The sequence below is a fragment of the Lontra canadensis genome, unplaced genomic scaffold (assembly GCF_010015895.1).
Source record: "Lontra canadensis isolate GAN:19392208 unplaced genomic scaffold, GSC_riverotter_1.0 scaffold13, whole genome shotgun sequence".
Classification (NCBI taxonomy): domain Eukaryota; kingdom Metazoa; phylum Chordata; class Mammalia; order Carnivora; family Mustelidae; genus Lontra; species Lontra canadensis.
The window spans coordinates 12,622,020-12,634,685 of record NW_022631007.1 but is presented as its reverse complement, the minus strand read 5'-3'; the positions used below and the strand labels follow the sequence as shown (position 1 = coordinate 12,634,685).

Below are 12,666 nucleotides of genomic sequence, written 5' to 3'. Positions count from 1 at the left end.
AAATAAATAAAATATTTTTAAAAAGAAAGAAAGAAAAAGAAATTAGACCTTTATCTTACACCATACACAAAAATCAACTCAAAATAGATTAAAGATTGAAACGTAAGTCCTACAAGTAAAACTCCTAGAAGAAACATGGGGAAAGCTTCTGAACATTGGTCTTGGTAATAATTTTTTGGATTTGACACTGAAAGGAAAGACAACAAAAACAAAATTAAACAAATAGTTTACATTAAACTAAAAAGGATTTGCACAGCAAAATCAACAAAATGAAAAGGCAACCTATGGAATAAAAGAAAATATTTGCAAACTATAAATCTGAGAGAGTTAATATCCAAAATATCTAAGGGACTTTTACAATAAAAAGTAAATAAAATTTTAAAATTTTATTTTTAATATTTTTTGTATTTTTATTTATATTTAAATACTATTTAAATATAAATAAATAAAATTAAATTTTACTTTATTTAAATAAATTTTTAAATTTTCCAAAGGAGACATACAAATGGCCAGTAAGTACATGACAAGTGTTCAATATCACTAATTATCAGGGAAATGCAAATCAAAACGAAAATCACATATCACTTCAGATGTACTATCACAAAGCCGAAATATAACAAGTGTTAGATGTAGAAAAAAGTGAAACTTTGTACACCATTGGTGGGATATAAATTGTTATAACCATTAAAGAACATAGTATGGAAGTTCCTCAAAAACTTAAAAATGAATAACCATATGCCAGCATTCTCACTTCTGGGTATACACCTAAAGGAAATGAAACCAGGATTTTGAAAATGTATCTTCACTCCCATGTTTATTGTAGCATCATTCACACTAGCCAGGGTATGAAAATAACCTAAATACCCATTGATGGATGAATGAATAAAGATGAGGTGTGTAGGGATGCCTGGGTGGCTCAGTTGTTAAGTGTCTACTTTTGGCTCAGGTCATGATCCCAGGGTCCTGGGTTTGAGCCCTGCATCGGGCTCCCTGCTTGGCGGGAAGCCTGCTTCTCCTTCTCCCATTCCCTCTGCTTGTGTTCCCTCTCTGGCTGAGTTTCTTTCTGTCAAATAAATAAAATCTTAAAAAAAAAAAAGATGAGGTGTGTATATATATATGTGTGTGTGTATACATATACAATGAAATATTATTCAGCTATAAAAAAGAAGGATATCCTGCCATTTGCAACACGGATAGACCTGGAAGACATTATGATAAGTGAAATAAGCCAAATACAGAAGGACAAATATTGCCTGATCTTATTGATATATAGAATATATATGCAAATGGTCCCTGAATTAATGACGGTTCGACTTCTGATTTTTTTACTATATGATGGTATGAAAATGATATGCCTCTGGTAGAAACCTTACTTTCAGTTTTGAGTTTAGATCTCTTCCAAGGCTAGCAATGTGCAGCATAATCCTTTCTCCTGATGCTGGGCAGTGAGAGAGAGCCATAGCTCCCAGACAGCCCCACGAACACAAGATAAACAACTGGTACACTGATAACCATTCTGCAACCATATAACCACTCTGTTTCACACTTTCAGTACAGTATTCAGTAAATCACATGAGATATTCAACATTTTTTAAATAAAATATGCCTTGTGCAAGACGATTTTACCCAACTACAGGCTAATGGATGTGCTCTGAGTACATTTCAGTTGGGCAAGGCTAACCTATGATGCTCAATAGGTTAGGGGTATTAAATGCATTTTTGACTTATAATATTTATCAGGACATAACTCCATTGTAAGTTGAGGAAGATCTGTATTTTGTTGAGAACTCATAGTAACAAAAATAATGGTTATGGTAAGCATGAGTGTTGGAGTAAAGGGGATAATTTTTTAAAAAGTAGAATGGTGATTGCCAAGGGCTGGGGGTAGGGGGTCATGGTTAATTATTATTTAATGGGTATAGAGTTTCAGTTTGGCAAGATGAAAAGAGTTCTAGAGATGGATAGTAGTTATGGTTGCACAAAATACATTACATTTGATTTAAAAATACTTAAAAATTTTTTGATTTAGTGTGGTAAAATGTACATTACATAAGAGTTAACATTTTAATTGTTTTTAAGTGTTCAATCCAATGATATTAAGTACATTCACATTGTGCAACCCATTAAACATTAACTCTCCATTCTCCCTTCCCCCTAATCCCTGGAAACCAATATTCTATTTCCTGCCTCTGCCAACCTGCCTAATATAGGTAATTTATATAAGTGGATCATACAGTATTTGTCCTTTTGTGTCCATTTGGTAGCATGTATCAGTGTCTTAAAGGCTGGATAATATTCCTTTACATGTATTTATCCAATTTGTTTTTCTGTTGATCCATCAATGCACATTTGGTTTTTTGGCCCTGAATTTTATTTTATTTTAAGATTTTATTTGTTTATTTGAGAGAGAGAGAAAGAATGAGCAGTGGGGAGGGGCAGAGGGAGAGAGAGAGAGAGAGAGAAAAGCAGACTCCCCACTGAGCAGGGTGATGCCTAACGTGGGGCTCTATCCCAGGACCCAGAGATCATGACCTGAGCCAAAGATAGGTGCTAACCCACTGAGCCACCCAGGCGCCCTGACCCTGAATTTTAATAAGGAGAGAATTAGATCCTGGCGAGTATTGCCTGCTGAGTTGCTCCCCATTACTCAGAGATGGGGGCTTAGTAAACATCACCCACATCTCTGAAAGATTAAAATTTCCTGCATCACTGGATTTGTGCTGCATATCTTATGTACAGGTTACACACACAAGGATAGAATATCACTCTGATGAGAACATGTATACTTTTTAATCTCTTGCTCTGCTCTGAACATGCTTTGCCCTCCTGAAGGCTTATGTAGGCTTGTGTCCTAGTTAGGGATTTTATTCAGCTTTGAACCTCCAATTTATTCTAGTGGACTTTTTGTTTATAACAGCCCATTCCAACAACCCCCTTCCCTCTATGAAAGCACTGTTCCTTTCTTTTGTTCTCTGAACTTGCCTATGGTTTTGCCATAGCTTCCATGTCCAGCATAGAATATAATTTTCTGCTATTCCCAAATAAATCCATTTTTGGTGGTAAAATAACTGAGAGTTTTTATCTTGAAGCTTAACAATATGTAACACACGTACTGGCCTGCTGTCAGCGCAATGTGTTAGCTAGCACTGTTACTTATTGGCTAGAACTGTGTCACATGACTGCTCAGAGAGAGAAGTCGCGTCCCCTGTAAGAATGAGGGTCTGTTAGTAGAAGGAGAGCTAGCAGTGCTGCAGAAGAGAAAGAAGGAGGGAGAGAGGATGACCAACCCAGCAAGCAGGTGACTGACTTAGAGAGGCAGTGTAGTATCCGTGATTAAAAGGGCAAGCCCTAGAGCCAGGACTCAAGTCTTGGTTGCAGATTTTCTGTGTAACTTTGTAGGAATTATATGCCTCCCAGGATCTCAGTCTCCTCATCTACAGAATGGGAATGATATCAGTTCCCACCATGGGACATTGTTATGGGAATTAAATGAGATAGTGCCTAGAAACCATCTGCAGGGTGTCTGGGTGGCTCAGTTGGTTAAGCAACTGCCTTTGGCTCAGGTCATGATCCTGGAGTTGTGGGATTGAGGCCCACATCAGGGTCCCTGCTCAGTGGGGAGTCTGTTTCTCCCTCTGACCTCTCCCTTCTCATGCTCTCTCTCTCTCTCTCTCTTAAATAAATAAAATAAAAAGAAACCATCTGCAATATAAATGCTCACAACGTTTTTAAAGCGTCACTAAACCTTTCTTGTGCAGGACCTCACATGGTCGACGTACAGGGCAGAAGTTTCATGAGCCCAGAGTCTGGTCAAATTTTCATGGAAGCAAATAAGGATTTAAATTTTCACCATAAAGGGGCGCCTGGGTTGCTCAGTCAGTTAAGCATCCAATCTTGATTTCAGTTCACATCATGATCTCAGGATCCTGGGATCAAGCCCAGTGTCAGGCTTCCAGCTCTGTAGGGAATCTCCTTGAAAATTCTCTTCCTCTCCCTCTGCCCCTCCTTCCACTCACATGTGCATCTCTCTCTCTCTCTTTCTCTCTCTCTCTAAAATAATTAAAGGTATCTTTTTTTAAAAAAATCCTAAAACTTCACCATAAACTACAAAGCCACATATCGGTGTTATTAATGATAATGCAACTAATATATTTAGTGTTAACTGCTGTAGGGGCAACAGGACAGATAAGGTATGATCCCTGACTTGGAGATACTAACAAAATGATCAGATGTGACTTTGCCAGATTCATGGGTTACAAGAGAGTTACACATAATCCTGAAGGCTCAATAAAAGAAAAGGACAGATTTGTTTAGAGCTCTGGAAAACTTTTATGGATGATTTAGAGTCTGCAATGGGCTTTCATGGAAGGCAGTGAAGGGAGGCTCTGGGAGGACAGATATCCTGCACAGAGAGGACAACATGAATCGGTCACAGAAGCAGGAAGTCAGATGGCACTCTTGAAAACACTTTAACTAGAAAACAGGTGAGTAGTGAGAAATACAGCAGGAAGAGTGTTGGGACCACAGTGGACTAAGAACATCAAATGAGGAGTTTCTACAGAAGACACTGGGGAAACACTGAAGCTTCTTGGTAAAAATTGTGACCTCAGGGTAGATCTTTTGTGAGTGACAGGTAGGATGGATTGGATAAGATGGGAGTCCACTGAAAAGGCTGTTGGCCTAATGCACATGACTCTCAGTGAGAGTCTGATGGGCAGAGTGGGAGCTGTAGAAATGAAAGAAGCGTCGTCCAGGCGATACTTTGAGTCACAAATGGTTGACTTTATGGACAAAAGATGAAATTTCAAATACAGCTGCAAGACTTTGATGCCTATGAGAAGAACGATGATGGTTTTAATAGGCCATTCGTTTAACAAATATTTATTAAAAGCCTTTTTTAAAAGACTTTATTTACTTATCAGAGAGAGAGAGAGAGAGAGAGCGACAGGCACAGCAGGCAGAAGGAGAAGCAGGCTCTCCACTGAGCAAGGAGCCTGACGCAGGACTCAATCCCAGGACCCTGGGGTCATGACCTAAGCTGAAGGCAGCCGCTCAGTCTACTGAGCCATGCCGGTGTCCCTATTAAATGCCAGGAGCTGTTGAAGTGGCTGGGATACAACTCTGCAGAACGGAGAGCCTGTGTCTTCCTGGAGCTAACCTTCCAGCATTCATTCTTAGTCAGGGAATGGAGGTTTGAGGAATATCTACTTTTAGCAGGGGGGGATATGAAGCACCACGGGCAAGGGAGAAGCATTCGAAGGGCAGGATAGAATGCCACGGAGCATCGTGAAGAGGAGGCTGCCAAGGCTGCCGAGTGATAACTGGTACCTGTGAACAGCCATTCCCTCTGCGGTTTCCTAATCTAAACCTTAGCCTCGCAGCCGGTCCTCTGTTTCCACTTCTTTCCCTATCAGCATTTCCTGAGCAGCGCGGTCACACGAATCTCCCTAAAATGTTCCAAGTACAAATCGCTGAGGGTTCACGTTGACACCTGCCTTACAATTTCATCCATCACTACAGCTGTTCTTCATCTCTCAAACCTTTCGCTGAGGTAGAAACGATGTTCTCCCTGTCTTGCTCATTCGTTCCAGGATGGAGGCTGGATTAGACGAGGGAGATGCTTGAAGCAGAGCCTGAACATCTAGCTCATTGAAATAGTCCACTAAAGGTGTCCAAAGGGGCAAGAGGACAATTTTGAGGTTTCGGAAGAGCGTGACGAACTTGAAGCCCTGCAGTTTCCAATGTTTGGGTAACTTGTAAATTAACCATGCCAAAAGACTCTTTTGGAGTGCGAACAGCAGTAAATATAAACTCTAAATTGTGAATGAATGCATCGCCGTCTGACCGAGTGAACCCGTGGACCCGAGCACCCGCGAACACACAGGGATGCCAACATAGACCTCCCCCCGCGAGACTCCCGAACTCTGAGGCAAAAGAACCACATTGCCCATAAGGTCCCGCGCGGCGGGCCGGCGCTCCCGCGGGGCATCCTGGGAAACGTAGTTCGCGCGTTCCTTAAATGGCCCACGCTCCAGGCCGCGGGAGACCTCCCCGCACCAGCATGGCTGCGCCCATTTGGGACGCGTATGGTTGTTTCGAATGTGGGTCTGAGCCGGCTCGTGGGGCTGGGATTTAGGCAGTAAGTGGGGCTGGCAGCTGGGGTTCTCAGGATGGGGACGTGGGAGGCGCAGGGACGCTGTGGGCTGCACGCCTGAGGCCGGCGAGGCGAGGGGCTGCCTCGGCGTCCGCCGGACGCCGCGCTCGTCGGGCGTCGGGTCAGCTGTACGCGGCCGCGGGGACCGTCTGCTTTTTGCGCCCCTGGGCCCCGTGGTGGCTTAGAGGGCTGGAGGCCTGGCCTCCGCCGCGGCGTGGGGCAGACCGGCATCTAGACCACATTCTCGAGGCCAGACCTTCAAGCTCCATTTTTTGTGCTTTTTTTTTTTTTTTTTTTTTTTGCGGAACGGGTTGAAAAGGAATATATTGCGTTTCAGCGCTTCCTGCTCCTTAGGAACTGTGCTAGGCGCTTTGCGTGTCTCATCTCCAAGTGACCCTCCTCCACACTCGAGGTGAGACCTTGAGCGGGTCCTGCAGGTCCCCACAGCTAAGGTTAGCATCACTGGACACAGAGTGGCGGGCCTTTGGGCTCGTTGGTTTTCATGGCAGTCTTTTTTTCCCAGTGAACCTCCTTCCGGCTCTTTAGCTTTGGGACCATGTACTAAACTGCTGTAAAGATTAGTTTGTTCCCTTTGCTTCCTCTGAGTGTCACAATCTGGTACAAGAAGTGTGAGAAGCTGAGATTTCAGGAAGCGGTTGATGGCCCCCAGGCCCTTGCCAACTCTCAGACTCTAGGATTGGCTTTGCCACCCCAGCAGTAGATGAGGTGTAATGAGGGGTTTTCTTTGTTTTTTCACCATGCCTTTTTTTAAAAGCAGCTATTCTTTATTGTGAGCCAAACCCTGTGCACCATGTGCCTTTCTTAAGTCTCTCATTTGGTTTAAGGGACCCTGCATGGTAGTGGGTATTCCATTTGACATAAGAGAACACGGATTAGTTAACTTGTCTGTGGTTCCCCAGGTAGTGTTGGAGCAAGGATGAGAAAATCCAGGTCTTGCAGTCTCCAAAGCCCAAACTACTGGATAAACTTTCTGATGGAAGTATAAGATTGGGAGATGTGTGGAAAACTTGTTTTATAAATAAAAGCATTTGTATAACATGTCATATTTTTTTAAAGGTAGGATCTAGTTTCACAATGTTTGGGGATCTATTTGAAGAAGATTATTCCAGTGTGTCAAATTATCAGGATGGAAAAGAAAAGAAATTAAAGACCAAAACCTTGGAGCCACCAGCTCCTAGGGAATTCACAAATTTAAGCGGAATAAGAAATCAGGGTGGAACCTGTTACCTCAATTCCCTCCTTCAGACTCTTCATTTCACACCTGAATTCAGAGGTATGCTGTGTTACATGCTTTTGATTAATAACATGTACCTTTGTCTTTACGTGTAATCAATTATGCAAGATTACAAATTACCTCAAATGTGCATTCCCCAGTATGCGTTTATTGTGGCTAAGGTAAGAAATGTTCATCCTCTCTGTAGGGAAATGTGAAACTTAAATTATCTTAAATACATTCTGTGCAAGCACAGTAATTTTTAGTAACAAAAAATAAGGCAGTGGATTTCTTTTCTAATTCTAATTTAAAATACAACATACAGACAGTTTTGCCAGCCTTCATTACTGTTATGCTATTTGTATTTTTGAGTTTTAAAATTTCTCTAAAGTAATAAACATTCCTGCCAGAGTTATCCAAAACAATTCTGTCCTGCCTTTTAGAATGGCGACGGGGCATCACGTTATTTATATAGTCCACAGTCATTTATCTGCAATTCTGAAATCCAGAATGTTCCAGCAGCCTGGTTTGAACTGGTTTGGGGTCAGAACCTGACCTAATGTGAGTCTTAGTTATCTCACTTTGGTGGTTATTCATACATTTATTACAGGAGTATTAACTCCTTGATTAATGGATACTGTTTATCCCAAACCCTGCTGGGGATAAAATGTTAATGTACTATGACCCTTTCTTAGTACCTTTCTAAAATCTGGAAATTCCAGAGACCCAAGATGTTAGATAAGGGACTGTGTATAAGAAACAGAAACCCATTCATGTTAGCTCAATTAAAAGGGGGATTTACTAACCACTACAGGAAGCCAGCCTGACCTCGTTGGAGCCTTGATTTCTTGCCCCTGTTTTTCTCTCTGTTTGTCCCATTCCCGTCTCTGCAAACTAGCTTCCTCCACGAGGGTCTTAGTCTTTCTGATCCCTTTATTTCAGTATAAACATAACCTTCCCGTGGTCCTGACTGGGGCCTTCAGCCACAGAGCTGCATGAGTGGCTCAGCTCTCCACAGCGTCTGCTTATACTGAGGACAAACAACCTGGCTCATCCTGTATCCAATATCTCATCCCTCTTCCCGTCGCTACCAAATTTAGCAAATTTTTGACATTTTCTGTTGCTTCTAAGCTTAGAAAGCCTTCCTGCCTCCAGAGATTTGGTAAATATTTACCATTATCCCCTTCCCAGGGCCATTCTAATGGATTAAGCTGCATGCGGAATTTCAGAGTGGTGACATTTGTCCTTGACTCCATTCTCTCCATAAAAATATCTCCCTAATGTATTCAGTTATTCCACCATTAGAAATTTTCAACACACGTTTCGATAGATTACTGAGAGTTAAAGTTTTCCAAGTTTTAATATAGTTAAAGTAGAAAAATAGCTTTAACAAGGGACTAAGAAAGGTGATTGGTGGGCAAGTGATCCAGGTCATAGAGAGGGCCACTGAGCAAGGATAGGGCTGAATGGAGAAGGCCATCAAGCAAGAGCCCAGGCCATCTTATTCTCAGCAAAGGAGGTCGCTGGCCAAGCACATGGGCTTGTATCTTCGCATGGCCTGATGCATTCCCTATAAGGCTTTGAAGGAATCCTGATGCTTATTGAAGGGGTAAGAATTGGCAGAGTGCTGGCAGGGAGAATAATTCTGGAACTTTTTGGGACAGTTTCTTGTGTAGGGCTGGATTGGGTTCTACTGTACTAGTTAATGGTGTAGTTAATGGTGGCTGAGATAGTGGGAAATAATTGTAAAAGTCCTTGTATGGTTTTATGCTTTAACTTTTATATTTATAGTTCATTTTCTTCCCAGTTCCTGCCAGAAGGGAGGAATATAACATTCATAACCAAGGCAGCAGTGGTTTCCAGAGAGAGACAGTATCCATGCCATCCTTTGTCTTCCTAGAGTAGATCAAAGTTTCCTGGTAGGGGTTCCCATCTAGTTGGAATACAGACTTCCCATTAAGATTCTGATATACCCCAGTGGGTGGCATGCCTAGACTTAAGAGTATAAAACAGTTGTGAAGACTGGCTCTGGGTTACCAACTTACTTCTCCAGGTAAGGTCACTACCATCTGTTACTACCCTTAACACAGAAAAGGCATTCTTATACCCAAAAAAGTAAGGGCATTGAGAGTTAAAGGTGGCCAAAAGGGTGGTTGGAAGCCTCAAATGTGGCTTGTGGATGAACACACATGACACTATTATATATTGTATATTTCCTCATGTGGTTTTTGGGACCCACTGCCATAGGCAGTAGGAAGCCATCAAAGATTTCTGATATTACTATTTTTACTTTTATAAGCATAGTTTTCCTTTTATTGATCTTCTGTACTGAAACCTTAGCATGCCTCTTCATATAGAGTCAGTGGTTAAAGGTAATGTTATCAGGAAGTAAAATGTGTAGAGTAACAGTATAAATACTGCCACAGTCATACTTCTGAATCTTTAACTGATTTTATTTACTGGAGACTTTGGCTTTCTAAAACCGTTTTTTAAAATGAAATAACATCATTTATATCTCTGTTTCTACATTTTGTTTAGAAGCTTTATTTTCCCTTGGCCCAGAAGAACTTGGTTCATTCGAGGATAAGGACAAACCTGATGCAAAGGTATTAAATCTGTGATTTAGGGGCGCCTGGGTGGCTCAGTGGGTTAAACCCTCTGCCTTCAGCTCGGGTCATGATCTCAGGGTCCGGGGATTGAGCCCCGCATCGGGCTCTTTGCTCAGCAGGGAGCCTGCTTCCCCCTCTCTCTCTGCCTGCCTCTCTGCCTACTTGTGATCTCCCTCTGTCAAATAAATAAATAAAATCTTTAAAAAAAAAAAAATCTGTGATTTATAGGGTCTTTTTGGAGTATTAAAGAAATGTTTTTTTAAGGAAGGAATTAATTCCTTATTCATAGAGATTCATAATTTTATTAATTACCAAATATTAATCTTTATTTTCAAGAAGTGACTTGGCCTGTGTGCCCAAATGAATGGAATCTTCCTTCCAAAAAATAATTACCTCAAATATAGTGCTGCTACTGCTTTATAAACCTTGCTTGGTCAAGAAGATATTTGCAACTAGCCCACACTAGCCTACCGGAAAATCTACTTAATGAGCAGATTTATAACAGCAACAGAAAAATAAAGACTGGTGTTCTTCCAGTTTGATATTCTGGAAATAAGCAGAGTGAGGAATTTATTATGAGTGCGTATCTAATCTTGTTCTTTCTGGCTCTAAATACCATTCAGAAGTTTATTGCTTTCGGGCTAAAATCTGTGCTTCTTAATAGGAGTCTTCTGTGATCTGGCCCAGCTCTTCTCAAACTACCTGTGATGCAAAGAGCCAATTTTTGTCTATTTCCTTTTATTCCCAGTCTCTTGCAGATCATACATGTGGTGACAACGTCAAATTGCCATAAAAGTGTCGAAAGTCTTATTCTTGCTTTAGATAGGAACATCCAGTCTCCCCACAAGGCTCTGAACAACCTTCTCTCCTGCCCTAACCCTCCCCACACCAAATAAAGAAGGAAGACGATGAGGCAGGTGCAGACTCCATGGCGGGTGGGAGTCGTGACCAGAATTTTCCTTACAGGGAATGGGTCTCTATCTGAGAGCTTTCAGAGGAGTGAACGAGCAGACACTGAAATGATTGGCAGCAATCAGTTGGGTGGTTTCTTAAGGGCTGTGTGGGTGTTCATACTGATCGTACTGTGTAGAGGTAGAAAACTCCAGAGAGGTAGAAACTTTTTGGATTGGGTTAGAATTTTAAAAGAAAAGAGAATCTTACTTCCCCCTATGTGATAGTTTTAAACTTCCTCTGGATTGAACTGAATGAACTAGGAAAGAAGAGAAAACTCATTTGCAGTTCTTTTAAAACGCCCCAGCTGACGTGAACAGATTTCATTTAGAAATGCGTTTGCTTCTCGATCAGGTTCGGATCATACCCTTACAGTTACAGCGGTTGTTTGCCCAGCTTCTTGTCTTGGACCAGGACGCAGCTTCCACAGCAGACCTCACTGACAGCTTCGGGTGGACCAGCAATGAGGTACGAAGGTCAGCTCCTCCACGGAACCAAGTTACCAACAATAAAGAGTAAACACTGGTTTAATGACATTACCTAACTTCCTTTAATTTTGTCTTAGAGTCTGAAGAAATAGTTCAAATTCTTATTTCTCATGTTCAGTAACTACAAGCTAGAGATATATTTCTAGACACTTGTGCTGTGAATGGGTATGATTTGACATGGGAGAGAGGGTTGTGGATAGAGGGAGAAGTAGAACTGGCTTTTACAGTTTCTACCCTTCGTATAGTCTAGTTGGGATACAACATCTACTACACGGAAATTGCCATTTGTGTAAAACTGCTGATCAGCTCGAAAACCTGACTGGCAATAATTCTGTGACTGCCTTTGTGATGTGTTTCTGTGTTTGGGTCTGGGTATTCTCATTGGAACACTCGCTTGAAGCAAAAGGGTGAACATGTTCTTGGCAGGTCTTTTTATTTTCCCTGTCCCGCTTTTCTCCAGTCTCTCCTCCTTTTCCTCCTGTATGTGGACATTTTATGAATTTCTGTTGGCATTTCTAAAGGGTACTTCACTATATGCAAACACTAAACATGTCAGCAGTAAATAAAGGTGCTTTTCGTCAATATTGATGAGCTGCCGGACTAGACGTATTCTTGCAACAGAGAGGTGTGGGGACTATCACAGAATTTAAAGAGGCAGTGACCAGATAACGTTATATTGCCTTCAAAATAAACTTTCCACTCTGGTCTTCTAATGAGGAACACACCTAAACCAGATGATGCTGTGAGATTGAAGAGGTAGGGCTTAGGCTTTGAAGAAAATGGGGTATCATGTAATTAAATTTCTGGTGTAGGGCAGGTGCTTAGGGTTAATTCCTTGTTCCTTCCTTGTTTTAAAAATGGCCGCTCTGCTGAGCTACAATTCACAGGCTGGAAGATTCACTCTTGAGGGTACAAGTCGCACTTGTGTGGATACTCATAGAGTTGTACAGCCGTCACAGCAGTCCCTTTCAGAACATTTTCATCACCCCAAAAAGAAACCCCATACCCAGTAGCAGTCACCCTCCCCACCAGACCCTGGCAACCACCACCTCCTTTCTACCTTCCCAGATTTGCCTATTCTGGGTATTTCACAGAAATGAAATCATGTGATATGAAATCTTCTGAAACTAGTTTCTTTCCCTTAAAATCGTGTTTCCAAGATTCAGGCATGTTATAGTATGTATCAGCACTCCATCCCTTTTTATTGCCAAGTAATACCCTGCTGGAGGG

The 12,666-nt window shown here is 41.7% G+C and overlaps 1 protein-coding gene across 8 annotated transcripts in view; it reads left to right on the top strand.

Annotated features, from left to right (window-relative positions):
* Positions 1 to 6,016: 6,016 nt before the first annotated feature.
* Positions 6,017 to 12,666, top strand: part of USP40 (ubiquitin specific peptidase 40) — a 74,553-nt gene continuing 67,903 nt past the window's right edge. For 5 of the 8 annotated variants that reach the window (XM_032857531.1, XM_032857529.1, XM_032857528.1 and 2 more), the window contains exons 1-5: positions 6,017 to 6,139; positions 6,459 to 6,566; positions 7,231 to 7,448; positions 9,927 to 9,994; positions 11,303 to 11,416. In XM_032857531.1, the coding sequence (XP_032713422.1) occupies positions 6,087 to 6,139; positions 6,459 to 6,566; positions 7,231 to 7,448; positions 9,927 to 9,994; positions 11,303 to 11,416 (561 nt within the window). In that variant the 5' untranslated portion in view covers positions 6,017 to 6,086. Of the gene's footprint in view, positions 6,140 to 6,458; positions 6,567 to 7,230; positions 7,449 to 9,926; positions 9,995 to 11,302; positions 11,417 to 12,666 lie in introns of those variants that run through there. The other 3 variants (XM_032857530.1, XM_032857533.1, XM_032857532.1) reach the window with 3 other exon arrangements.